This window comes from Glandiceps talaboti, chromosome 13 (assembly GCF_964340395.1).
Source record: "Glandiceps talaboti chromosome 13, keGlaTala1.1, whole genome shotgun sequence".
In the NCBI taxonomy this organism is placed as follows: Eukaryota; Metazoa; Hemichordata; class Enteropneusta; family Spengelidae; genus Glandiceps; species Glandiceps talaboti.
Window position 1 is genome coordinate 13,212,255 of NC_135561.1, and position 15,143 is coordinate 13,227,397.

General features: G+C 35.6%; 1 protein-coding gene across 1 annotated transcript in view; it reads right to left on the minus strand.

The window, feature by feature from the left end:
- The window catches only part of LOC144444273 (gamma-aminobutyric acid type B receptor subunit 1-like), a 76,506-nt gene extending 70,023 nt beyond the window's left edge, over window positions 1-6,483 (minus strand). The window contains exon 1 of the mRNA XM_078133686.1: window positions 6,220-6,483. Within this exon, the coding sequence (XP_077989812.1) occupies window positions 6,220-6,483 (264 nt within the window). The remainder of the gene's footprint in view (window positions 1-6,219) is intronic.
- Window positions 6,484-15,143: the final 8,660 nt, after the last annotated feature.

Consider the following 15,143-nt stretch of genomic DNA (forward strand, 5'->3'; position numbering starts at 1 on the left):
TATGCGACAGACTACGTCTATGGGCTGTCGGTGGCTGAGTGGTTAAACCACTTGCCTCTTAACACTGCGGGTTCGAGCCCATTCAGTGTTTGATTAAATTTACCACGTTGTAAGTAGGAAGAGTGTTCTTCAATTTGACTTTATCGAACAACGCAGGTTTGCCCTGGGTACTCCGATTTCCTCCTGCACCAACACTGAACCTAAGGAGCCTGTACATGGGACTAGCTCTCGTTGGATATCCTGTCAATCAATCAATCAATCAATCAATCAATCAATGTCGTACATCTCTAACTGTCGAGCCTAGCGTGACTTCATTGAACTACAAATAAAATAGAAACGAGTTTCTTTGATTTCAGTGTCTCAGATAAAATTGTGTAAAATGAGAGGTGGACGCGCGCGCAAATACTTGAAGAGGTGACAAATGCAGTGTTTTATGACTTTGCAGAAATCTTCGTAAACTCTTCACGGCTAAGGTTTTAATCCAAGGTGGTTCTAGCATAGTGCTATGTGATCATTTGAGCCATTACTATCACATCACATCATCCCACCTCGTTGTTCAGAAGCCAACATTTTATATAGCGCTAGCTCTGCTAGTCAATTATTTGTCACGCCAATTAAAACCTAATAATTAATCCCAATCAGAACTTCACCTGAAAATGTTGTTATGAATTAGAACTGTGGTATCCTTGTTATAACAGTTTGTGACATTCAGAAGTAAGAGAGATAACTTTAGCCCATAATTAAAACACAAATTATGGGAAAGGTTATTCTTACAGGATCTTAAAGTCGTAAATTATGCTAATAGGTCAAAGTTTATTCGTCGTCTCATAACAAGCTTTCCAATTCCAATAAAACACGAGAAAATTTACAGGCAACTTCACAGTTTGTGTTAGACATAGGAATTTTACTCTGTTAGCTGCTTTCGATCACTTCAAAGAAATGAAATGTATAGTGACTGGAGGCAGCTTCCGTCTGACACCCAAGAACTCATGATGTCGTGATATTATTTCTTGTAAACTTCTTCCACGTACTACGTTGGAGAGGTTCTAACTTACTCATACTAAAGCAGTTCACTATGTTTCATCATACCGAGGTGTTGGTAGTGAGAGAGCATTATAATCTCACTTCACGGAATCACATCCCTTGCGAGAAAAGGGTATTAGGGTCGTTGTGCACGGGATGGAAAGTGTCACCATGTTAACATCCCCCTTTTTCTTTAGACAAATGCTCTTTCGCTTTGTGTCGACAAAACTCAAAACAGATGGAGATTTATATGAAAGCATAGACAATTCCTGTATAGTGGGAAGGTATAACACAGTACACTTCCACGGGAATTCTGGTGTTCAATACAAACTGTACTGCCCGTTAGAACAGTTCTCATAACTTGGGCATTTAAGTCGAGAATGGGAAACAGTTGTGTACATCAGTAACTAAAGGTATCAGAGAAATAGTTCCAGGAGAATTTCGATGTAAAGTACAAACTATATGCCAGAAAAGTAACATGGGTCATCAAAATCGAGAATTGAATGCAACGGGTATATGTGCGTCTATTCAGGATATATCGCAATATCAATGAATGGCTACGAATTTTCCTTTTTGTACTTCAAAGTTCCGGCGTTGAAATTATCAGCTCGATGATTCAAATATTTGTCTTAAATATAAATTATCTAGCACACATTGACCCTAAACTTTAGGACGAGTTTTACATCATAAATATTTTGACATTTATCCAGGCATAAATTAGAAATGATAGACCGAGTGTATATTGTTTATATTTTATATTGCAATCGTAGAGGTAAGTTGTATATACAGGGTCAACCTCAGCTGTGTACTTTACAAATAATGTGTAAAGAGACGAGATGTTTGGTAGAACGTCTGGCTATCGTCGGGTGTGAGGTGACAACATGTACCCCGCCCTTGACTACTGGCCTCATTTTTCCAACCTAAATAGGCGATACTAATTGTAAGCGGAAAATCCACTCATACTTCAAAATATATGTAAATAATTTAGTTCATTTCATTTTTCACAGTATCTTTGCTTAGAAAAGTAACAATGGTCTCGTCAACATTATCAGACTTCACGGTGAACTCTAAATTTGTTGACGATGATAGCAATTATCCTAGTTACCATGGATACGTATTAAGGTGGAAAACATATATGCTTCATTGTTAAGCAATCTACTTAATGGATTGGCAACTTCCCATAATTAATATAATAATATATAAAAAGACTTTTTAGTCAATCAATAAACACGTCTATTGAAACAACCGATATCATCATGGTCATGGTCAGCCTTGGAAAATGAGCATATAGAGAGTTGATTGCTCAGGGTCGGGTCAATAAACTATAAGCCGTTCAAGTTCAACAAAAAAGGCAAAATGGAGTTTCATACTTAATGTATTTATCAGGGGACGTAACCGGAAAGTTGGCGTTCCATTACATACTTCCTATCACGTGATCTATGTTTCCGTTCGGTTTGTTGTCAGAAGAGATTTACAAAACAAACTGTATTGGAAGGGTACCAGATGACAATTAGCGTCATACCATACCGGACATTAACGATATCGATATTTACATCAACATCATTGTTCCATCTTTTGGGGTTCTTGTAGTCCCGTTTGCAAGGAAAAGGAAAGTACCATTTTTGTAGAAAATGATCATGCAACTACTGTATCTAACATAGCGTTGGTTGACATGTTCTGAGATATATAGGCATACCATAAATTTCATGATGTTGACCTTTCCCCATTCACTTGAATTTTTTCTCTTTCTCGTTACTGTTTTCCTAAACGCCAAAACATCAACGACGAGTATGTAGTGTAGTATTATTCCTTGGCAGGTCAGAGAATCGTAAAATTGTCTGATAAGTTTTATGAGAGATATAATGTAATAAAACAGATGTTTGCTGCCATGGTGCTGAAGAGTTGGAAACGAACCATATCAATAAAGTGTATAAGAATACATTAAACTTGGTGCCACCAGCGATTCGATTGTCATATGTTATTGCCATCGTTTGTGATAATGTAACTGATGACAGACAGCATCCACATCTTCTTACTACTAGCTTGTTCAACTCTGTCCTCCGACATGCCTAAAGTTGTCATTATTCTAGTACAGAGAGGTTCACCCGATTAAGAAATCCGAGGTTATCTCTATATTATAGTATGAAGTGTTGCATCTTTTAAAACTCGAAAAATGACTGAATGTACAAATTCAAATATCCTGAAAGTCAATGTACATAGTTGCCGTACAATCTTTTGCATGGAGTTTTTTGCGTCACTGTCTTAAAATAAACCGGCCTCTTTACGACAACCGTAAAACAAGTCCCAAAAGAGAATTCAGCTTATTCTGCGAGAACGGAAACAATAGGGCTGCACTGGCTTGTGAGGATGTTTATAGATCTGACATTCTCAGGCTTTCACATTGAGAGACACAGGCCACACCAACGGTTTAAAAACATTTTTTTAGGAAGACAGAAATATTTGCGCGTGCATATAATAATTATATTATTCACATCTGTCAAGGTCACTTTAAGAAATCATTCGGGGCGTTATGTCTCAACAACTGTCTTGCGGACTATAGTTGAAGCCTTTCTTTGAGTGTTTAGGTTTATAAAAAGCTGTGTATCCTTAGTCAAAGAGAAGTAAGGCTGTGAAAAGGTTGAAATAGTGTGTACCATTGATTGGAACACAAAGGTGTAAATACAAGCTATATTTTGATGATCCCAATGTTCAAAGTGGCAGTCAGTATCTGTCATTTATGTATGTAACGTAAACTGGCATATTCGTTGCTGTGTATTCATTCGTTACATCATGGTGACATGAGCGCAAACAAAAACAAATCTCTCAGTCTCAAAGTATTACACTGATACTAGAATATAGTGAAAGCAAATCTGTGTGGGTTTACTGCGGCGGATGTGATTAGCTGTGCACAACACTGAATGGTTTCAAGATAGGTAATGTTCCATTTATCGTAGAAAGGTTCTTATTCAGAAGCAATCATCTTACCAAGATTACTAATTAGATTAGATTAGATTAGATTAGATTAGATTAGATTAGATTAGATTAGATTAGATTAGATTAGATTAGATTAGATTAGAATCTTAACCAAAACGACTATGAAGCCGATCAGGGAATGTGTCTTGGTATTGACACATCAAAAACAACGAAATCAAAAACATACATACATACATACATACATACATACACACACACACATACATACATACATCCATACATACATACATACATACATACATACATACATACATACATATAATTATGTGTGTATTATTCTGAATGGAAAAGTTAATTTATTGTGATAATGATTATACAGTAAATGTATTATTTGAACGCAATGGCGTCTAACAAGGAGGTTGCACGAAATGTCGTACGACTTTCCACTTATTCAATTATTTTGATTGAGATGGAAGCTGAAATATATTCACAGCTAGATAAATTCATCGCGTCCATTATTAACATTTCTGTGTTCTTTTCAATGAAATGTCATGATTTTGTATCAAGTCGATTTAACCTGCGATTCGTCAAAAAATGAAGTAAAATGAAGCTGATGATATCACTCGTTTAACGACGTAAAGTGAAGGACTAAGAACGCGATAATTAAAAGCAATTATGCGCAATATCAGTAGATCACAGCTTCACCTATTAAAGCATGTAAAATAGTTTAACCCTAATGTTTAAAAAAAGATGGATGGACTTATTATAGATATGATGGGGTAAAGGCGTCAGTGATCTAATCTAATTTTCACATATTTACACACTGTCTGGTGTAAACACTATGTTCAGAATACACGTTGTTTAAAGTGGCCATGCAAGCAGATGAGAATTGTTCTTTTTAATTGACTTTACCATGTTTTTATACATGATACAAAAAGTGAAGTAAGATCTACCAAATCCTTGATTGTAACTCAATAATTGCAGAAAAAAATCAAAATATGTAAAATAATTGTTGTTGTAAGTACGTATACAATAACAATTAATCTTTCAATTTTATTTACCTTTGTGCAATTTATTGAGTAGAGACATGGGTTTAGTCACATTATTTTGTCAAGCTGACAAAAATGGTAAAGAAGTTATAAAAAATCCAAAATAAATACCCGATTCTCAACAATAGCGACCACTTTATATATTTTCGCTAAATCTTGTAAATGATTCAGTGTATGTATACTGAAATATCAATAACCGGCTTAAAGTATAATGCCGATTTCAAACTTTATCATCACAACCTGACGTCACCAGTCATGACAAAAACATATGTTTTCATATTGTCGACCGTTGCATATTGTGGAAAGTAAATATTAAATATGCTTTATTATGGAAATCAACTAAACCATTAATAGTAATTATAGTGTAATACAATACTTCAGAAGAAATACTAACTCGCAGTCAGAATCATCTCAAGCCAGGACAGGTTTTAGATTTACGCTATTAATCACAATCGCAATAAAAGATAGTGAATTTTTTATTAGCATATCATCGTGTTCATTGATTAACAACTTTCGAATATTCTTTTTTTAAAAGTTGGAGAACAATGGCAATATCAATACGTTAAACGGGCGTAAACTGAGTTCATACGTTTTTTAGTTGGACGATGGGGGAAGGGGTGATTTCTTACATATTAAGAGGTGTCGATAGGTTTCTGCTAATATATATATATATATATATATATATATATATATATATATATATATATATATATATATATAACCATTGATATGGGCAGAACTAAAGCAAAAAACGGTATTTTGGAATAATACTAAGAAGATTCAGTGACATGGTTTTAGTATAATAAGTGTTCTTAAATGACAAGAAACCCCCATTGCGCCATCAACTGTGCTAACAACGCTACAAGACAATTAATTTTAATGCCTTCGAATGCATACAATGATATCAAAATTATACACGATAAGTTTAATCTCAGTTTTCTGTAAGTAATTTCACCAAGTAAAAAAAGGATTATAATCTGGGCTTATGGCAGTTAATATTCACAGTTTCCACATTTCCTGCAACGGAATAAGTACACTGAAGTAGACCTGACCTTTAAGGCTCCACATTTCTAAAATTGTGTTGGATACACATTATAAATAAACCTGTATCTCGATTGCGTTGTGGTGAAACATTGGAATCACTACCGTTGTACGCTTGGGGAATATCATATCGTGTTTGTGAATCAAAACCTGTATTAGTCTAGCTACTTACCCAAGTATCAGCATCTTCATCACTGCTGGGTTCCATAACAATCCTGTAATTTGGCAGGAGCGTCGGGTCCTTATTCACGTGCTCGATTCCTAACTGAATAGCGGGTCGCTGGCCCTGACCACCCGGCCAGAAACCAGTCATTGGGAAAAGTCCAAGCAGATGCAAATCGGTGGTTGCCAATGTCAAGTTGACATTGTTAAGATATATTAACAGGAGAGAAATCTGAAGTACTCTGTAGCAATACAGCAGCAGTAGTCTTCCCATGTTGAATGGTGGGTTGTCAGTGAAGATATTAAACTGCTGGCGATCTTCCTATAGGAGTGTGTACAAATAATGAGTACTTGACTGGATGTAAGTACTCCAATGCACATCTGCTACTGTTCTCTACGTATGAGTCACTATGACTGTTCTAAACAGAGACTCAAAATAAACTATCCTGGTAACATGAGTTTTGTGTTGCTGGGTGTTTTTTTTTGGCAAATTCACTCCCGAAATATTGTCTGTTTCAAGATAATCTTCCCTGAAAGCTAAAACCGAAATTCAAGGAGATGGGATATATTTAGTTATTTACCAAAGAGGAAATCCTAATTCGCCAATGGATCAAAATACGCCATAGGACTTCATCTTTTTACGTCATCCATAATCCTCAACCACAAAAAGAGAGGTAGCGTTTTTCCTGGCCAACAGTAATTCCCCCTTCAGGCGATAATATGTCGAAGTACACTTGTGTGCTCGCTCTGACTATGGCATCTGTACTATAACCTGCCTAGCGAATAGTAGATGGATTATCCAGTACTCAACTCGGTGTTGCATCAAACCCACAGCGTGTTATTATTAAACTACAGCCGTGAAATGACCCTGAACATATCTACTTGACACGCGGTGACATATGTCGGACTGTTGAAATATTTGGGAGTTAAGTCAATGTATAACTGTATACATGTACATTTATCACGAGCACACGGCGAGTCCTCGACTCGCCTTGAGCAGTGTAGATGACGGAAGGCCAAAACACCTAATGTGTACACAGCTATAGTACTAAATGGAACGGTAACCATGCAATTGATCCCTACCAACTCGCGCCTGACGTAATTACATTTATTTAGGATGCTTTCAGCTATTTCTATCCCTTCTACATAGACGTACACACTTACATAGTTGACGCTAGTGTTTGGCCTAATTCAGAAGAAAATTCACAATCTTTCATTCTTTTCGTTTTCATGTAAACGATGATGGCAAGTTCCAAACGTAGACGGTCACCCTAGTAATACCTATAGTTATCCTTGTATGGGAGGAAATTATCTGGTATTAGGTAAATGGCACACTCTAATAACCAGAATGAGTTTTTGTAACACTTTTAGAAATATTAACGATGTAATTTAGATATAGAGAAATTAGCCTAGTGGAATTGAATGACTCTTCAACGATAGAAAACGGACGTTATGCACCAAAATGTCACAGGCATTCAAAATCAGAAATTTCAAACTGACAGGTACAAAAGTAGACACCCTGACATTCGTAGCATGGACCCTCTGCTGTGATAACATAAACGAACTATCTAGAGAGGCACTGCGCTGTAGCTGAGTTCAAATCCGCTCCGGTAAAATTCATTATATATGCAACATTACAATCTGAAACTATTAATTTCAAATTTACCTAAAATTATATCTTTAGAAGTATGAACTGTCAATCAAAACAACACATAATATAATTGTCTTGTTGTGTTGTACGGCTTTGAATACGTGATGTATGAGATATAAAGCCACACCATCGTTAGTACGGAGCTTTATAGTCAGATAGCTCGGATTTCATTGAATATAGTTTAATGCAGTTCGTAAACCCGTCGCGTAGCTGCCCTTTTCAATAATGGATTATACTTTATATTGTTAGTCTGAAAGAAGACTTAAACTCATTTGAAATAACAGAGAATGGACTTTCAATGAAAGAAGGTAGTTCCTCGCGATAAAGATATCAATTATAATGTGGTATTAAAAGTTTAAACTAAATATCTAGTAATGTAATGAACAGAATCTAAAACGAAATTAAAGGTGCAATCTAGACAACAAATAGGGTATTTACTTTTAGAATTTTTAATTCACCAACCACTATATTTTATACTTCAAAAAACCGATGTGATTCGACATGTATAAAGTCCTTGTTTGTAACTCAATAACTAGGCAAACAATTAAAAACTGTGTAAAATATTTTGTTTTTGTATGTACAATAACACACTTTGTACATTCTGTTTACCTGTTTGTAATTCATTGAGTTACAAAACATAGATTTGGTCGATGCCAATTCACGTTGTTTTTTTCAAAATAGAATAAACACAGTAGAATTGTCTTGAAAATTAATAATCCCAAATAAATAACAATTTGTCATCCATATGGTCATACACATACTTTCTATTCGATATTACATTTAGGCTTCTTGGATCAGTAAAAGAATGAAAAGAAGAAAATATCTATCTAAAGCTTCTTTGACTGGAACATTCTTTTTTGAAAAAGGTTTGTTAGATAAGTTATCGCACAACCCTGAATAGTGTTGAATCACCTGTAAGGTAACGCACTTTTGTAGATGTATACATGTTATGGTACAGTAAATCAAATAAAATTGATTTTTTTTTTTTTTTTTTTTTTTTTTTTTTGGGGGGGGGGGGGGGTCCCGGGGTTCCGCACCCAAATAAGCGCCCTCAACGGCGATCACGATTTCAATCAATTACTGAGCTATTTAAGATCGACCACTGATTAACATCTACTATGTCTAATTATTGATATTTTAGCAATTTTCAGTGAATAGATTGTTGTCTGATCGAAAAATGATACTACAGTTAAATTTTCATCCGGTTTTCGCATGGCCACAGACTCAAAGCCGAGCTTTCGCCCAAGATTTAAACTTGTCACTGCAACAGCTACGGACAGTATTGACCACTAATTAACAGATACAGCGTCTTTTTATAATTGCACAATCTTGTTTTAGTGAATATACCTTTAGTTACTTGATGAAAAGCAAAATGTTTCAGTAGCAGCTAATGCTGGTTATTAACTAAAAGAATCGCGTAATCATTGACTTTGCAACTGACACGATTGATCTTGTTCGGGTACTGGAGTAAACTGACATTCGCACAATCAAACCGGATATGATGCTCAATCTGAAAGCGAGACTCCTAGCCGGATATGGCGTTTCATCTGATACCATAAACGTTAACGTTATGAATGTCTCATTATACCATCTGGCAATGCATTAAAGACCGAGTTCAATGATTTGTAAACAATAGTTATGCTTCGGCTTTGTAACGCGTCCTGAAAATGAAATGTTATTTAACGCAAATGTTCAATTCACCAAGGACAAATACGATGGGCCATAATTACTTCTTGTAATTACTTAAAATAATGAAATATTCGAACAACAAAGAAACATACATTCCTGATAAGTAAATGGCAATTATGGTCAATTAGCGTGAAACGCATTAGCATTGAATATGTACCAATACAAGTATTAATTCTAAAATATGTACCCGTTGACTTCTAAATGTTATTACAGCTCTGTCGTTAAATTGTTACACATTATGCTTGTGAAAAATGGACCGTTTATCCGTCTGTGATGAGTTGCATAACCTATCAATAAATAAAAAAAAATATCTACATGTGAACACATTGGTAAATGTGATGTTCTTGCCCTCAATCTTCATTTTGGCTCGTTGTTGGATGAATTGCAATTTGTTTACAACCTCACCCCCTACAAGTTCCGGCCACTGCGTCGTTGGATTTGGTTTTGCGTGACGCCTGAGGGGGAAAATTGTTTCTTATGAAAATTTCCGCTCAGAATCAAACATCAGGTTGGTTTGTCTAGCGTCCCTTGTTATATTACTGGCTAAGTTTTCGTAGCATGGGACCCCGGGGCGTGCGTGTGAAATTAGACGAATGCTGTGCTTTAAAAATGAACAAAATGATTAACACAACATGAATATTATGACTTCGGGATGTGTATATAATAATTTGTTCACTCGATAATTACACATGCGTAAGCAATAATTCGAAAATATTGTGTGGGTGTTTATATAAGGAAAAAAAACTATATATAGCCTACTATATATAAATATAGCCTTGGATTATTTAATGAGTCTGAATTTAGTTTTTGATCCATGTCAACACTTGTTTGATATGACGTCGAAACAGCGTTATAGTGAGTTTTTGAAGATGACTATGACAATTGAAAAAAAAAAATTTCTTCTAATTCTGGATTACACGACATTAAAACTCTTGTTGGTCTCAAAGAAAGCTGTCGTGTTTTGGATGTAAACATACCGAGTAACCTGATGAGAGTAAAGAATTCTTACCATGTTAGTTTAGGCCTAATATTTCATTTAAGGAACGCATAGAAAGTTTACATTAACAGATGAAATACCTTGGGAAGTTACAATGCCTGTCAATAGAGTAATGACAAGCAATTACTATGACAAGATGACAGGTTCAAATTACAGGAATAATTCAACGTATTTCTGTTTATTCATAGGACAAGGGCAATTTCCTTTCATGAACAAAGCTGACTATTTCTTTACAAACATATGTTCCGTAAAATGAACACTTGGATTGTATTGCTCCGGGGACTCACAATGATCTCGTCGGTCGATGTAGGCCTTCGTTGTACGTCCTTTTGTGAACAGTTTGTTCCTGGTTGATCTCGCTCGCATACAAATTGGTTTTCTGGTCATGAAAATACAAATGCAACGAGGATTCCAACCTAACGGATGTCAGTTGCTGTCTCTAGTGAGATCGAAGTTTATTGTTACAAATTCCAACAAATTGGTTGATATAACCCGTCAATATGGGAGGGTCAAGGTTGCACTAAAATAAGTACTATATCCGACGAATTGTGGTTGAAATTATAATTGGCAACACATTCAACGTCAATGAACTGCATGACACAGATAAATTTATCAATGAGTAAAACTACTGCTGCCAATTAAGTAATTCTATTATCTACGACAGTATACAAGCAACGTGTTCTGTAAGCCTACAAGCTTAGTAACAACAATATCCGTTGTGTTTATACAGTACTTTTTGGACAAAGAGAAGATGATGGAACTGAACAAATCATGAGATTCAAAATCTTTCCAAGTAAACATCGATGAGACATGCATGTTAATAGGACGCCATAAGCCTCCGCCCCATCCCTCTGTGCAATATTTAGATATCGTATAAATGATTGATATAAATAAAATTTGATTGACAGATTTCCTAATTGTACTGCTACGGAAGCCATGAAGTTTTAATGATTAAAATGTACATTTTCGATCATAGTCGTTACTATGTCACAAGTCTTATTACAACGCATCTGGGATTTCGCATCGGTGTAATGTGGCAGTGATGTAAACATGTACATACACACTTACATCCATAATACATACATACATACATACATACATACATACATACATACACACACAGACAGACAGACAGACAGACACATGCACACACACGCGCGCGCACGCACACACATAAACACACACACACACACACACACACACACACACAGAGTTGTCATAGTTGACGTTCAATGGAAGGCCATGTAATACAATACAACACATTCAAGTACATGAATCATTTCCACTACGGATAGATTTCATTTCAACATACCCATGAACACGTACAAGTAATGAAAAAAGCATGAATTCAAGTTTAACAATTGAGATAATCGTCTAGGGCTCCCTACTTGACACGTTTTATTATTTCATTAACAAGTTTATTTTCTTTCGCGGTATTTTTATGTTTCTATTTCAAACTTGATGTGGTCATTGCAAGTAACAGAGTATGCGTTTGGCAGGTCGTAAAATAAGATTTGTCAAGCCTTTCAAAGATAGGATAGCACAAACCGCGTTTATAAGCTTTTTCTTTAATATTCACTTACAAAAAACCCTCGATGGAACTATTCTAGTATGTCGGTCTCGAAGCATGCCCTCTATGACATTACAGTTGTCTTCTGGCATTGTTAGAATGGTGTTTGACGTTTTGAACACGTATGAAAAATTACGGCATGGGATCTTTTATAAGTTATATCACAGGGGACAGCAAGCGATTAAAAGACTCTCTTTTACGCTAGTTTGCACATCATTGATGTTTCTGTGGTGTGATAATGCCTAAGAAGATAAGAGATAAAGCAAATTGTCTCGGTAACGTATCTTCCTAGAAATTATGAGATTAGGTTTTTTTAAATTTAGAGAATAGGAGAATAATGGACAAGATGTCTTTATTTAGTCAATAAAGAGGAATTATATGCAGCTGATTGAGAGAAAAAAAGGCAAATATTTGTGTCACCATAGAAAACAATCAGTCAATTTATCAATATCACACCAAAAATAAATGTATTTCACCACAAAAATTAATCATTCAACCGATCAATCATTCAACCAAATAATCAATCAATCAATCAATCAATCAATCAATAGATCGATCATTTACACGCTCGCTGTCCCCTGTGGTTATATCTTAATACCAAGTTTTAATTTAGTCTATTGCGAGCGGTATAGTATGGTATAGTAGACTTTACGATCAGTAAGTGCAGTGGAATGCTGTAGGGAACTTTTTAACAAGAGAGATCAACTTGAAATAGTTGACGACATTGTGTAGATTCCCAAACATGAACTTTTCGCGACTATCTGAAGCCTTTCGAAGATCTCAGCTCACACAAAGGTCTCCACTTTCTTGGTATCTGTATTATCATTCTCGATGACGTAAGCGTAACAGATGTCATTTTCCATCCGTGTCTATCCAATCATTGCGAACTTTTCAAAAGGCTTCACATTTTGCATACCACAAACACACTTTAAAAGTTGAAAGTGTTCTTTGTTCGTTTAAGTGTACTTTATCTACATATCCACTAAATATCTTCAAAGAGAGCTTTATTAGATGACGACTTTGGTCCAAATAATCCTATCAACGCTATTCTTAAGTTCACCTAGCTATCTTTAAGTAGCAACGCCATGTTCTCTGCTTATCTCAAGTGTTAGATATTTAAAAGCCTCTGGTTTGAAAATACAGCCTTCAGCAACAACGTAAGTGATAGATATGAAGGATTTCGGATATCATGAGTCAATATAATAAGTATCTCTTGCCTATATATAGGTACCGCGGCTTAGTTCTTTAAAAGACCTAAAAAGGTACTCAATACTGTTGCATATAATACCGCCTTATCAGTTGCGGCAAAGACCTACTCCAAGTCTATCCTAGCTGATAGTGCTAAAAGTAATGCCTTATATCCGTAGACTATTTTCAGATGTAAGATAGGCTTCAGAAGTATTACGTCTCAGCAGTCACGGGACATTGCAATTAGCCGAAAAGTCAGGGGTTAACAGGTGAACAGAACACATCCAGTCTCTCAACATGTGTGTCAAAACACTAACTTGATATTATCGACTGTGTTTTATTTTGACCACGTGAATGAGAAGCAGAAAATGATATCATGTGATGTGGTTTTCGATTCACATTCATATTCGTCATCAAAGTCAGCAAGCTGGTGGTACCTTTCGCCTCAAGCATAGGAAACAGCGAAGACATAATATTATGTCTCATCGGTTTCTGAAAGTCACTGTGCGTGATGTCTTCATGATTATTATGAATTGACTCCATAGGGGTTGGAATGTACACCGTTTTATGATGTTTTCCTTCTGTGTTGTTGGCTTTCTTTTGTATTATTATCATCAGTCGGTTATATGTTATTATTTATTAATTGGTTATTAATATAAGTGTTGGCGGTGAAAGCAGACATGTTCCTTCTCTAGTGTACAATAGTAGCGCCCCCGTGTGTATTCAAGTCACTTTGCGTCTACTCATAAATAACAAAATTCTCTTTTATGTTAGATTTATAAATACACTGAGTGGCCAGATGAAAGATATCTTAATGTCTGACTGTGGAATTCATGAACGTCACTACAAAGTCTCACTTCACTTGGATTAATTTTAAAAAAACTACTAAACTGAGACACTATAACGTTACTGCACATTACAGGTTACTGTTCATTGCCTCTGTTTGATAAAATTGCACAGAAATCATTTTAAAAAACTGTACATGCTACACTTTAAGGTAACAGGATCACTATTTCTTGCTACATTTCAGTCTAAATGAAATAAATAATTCAAACATACTGCACCTAGATGCAGACACGCTGGCGCCAATGTCTTGATGTCTCCAAAGTGGCACGTTATGTCCTTTTATTTAGACAAAATGTATCAAATAGTAGTATTCATCCAATCTCGCTATCTTAAAGTGTGGCATGGGCTTGTACAGTTTCTTACTAGTTTCTGCATGGTTGTATCGAGCAGGACCAGTGAACAATAACCTGCAAGACGCTGTAATAAAAAGTATACAAGCGACTTTGGGCCATTATTAGCACAGTTAATGATGACAGAGTAGGGCTTTACTTCACGTTCTAGTACATGTATCTTAAATGTCATCAAACCGTTTGTGTAGTGTGCGACCCATACTAGGTTTGAGTTCTGCCAAAGACAAAATTTAATGATGTTTAAGTATAAATGTTGCAGTAAGTAGAATATTACAGTTGAATATGCAGCGGCCATTATCCCAAATAAACTTTTGAATGTTTTCTTAGTGGCGATACTGTAAGGGTTTGTAATTGCCCTTTCCTCATTAATTAAAAGTATAAAGTTAGAATATATATACCTCAAAAGTGCTCAAAACCTTGGGAATCCTTATACCAGCATGTTCGTGTGCGTACGTGTGCCTGTAGTAGGTTCACCTTCAAGACTTATAAAGAGAAGACTTGACACCACCGTATCAAACACAAGTAATTTGGGCCTGCTAAGATCATGATCACATGACTTATCCCTCATTATATCAAGGAATGTAGTACAATGAACGTAACTAAATTGTAATTGTTCAAGAACTACCTTCAGATACACAGTAAT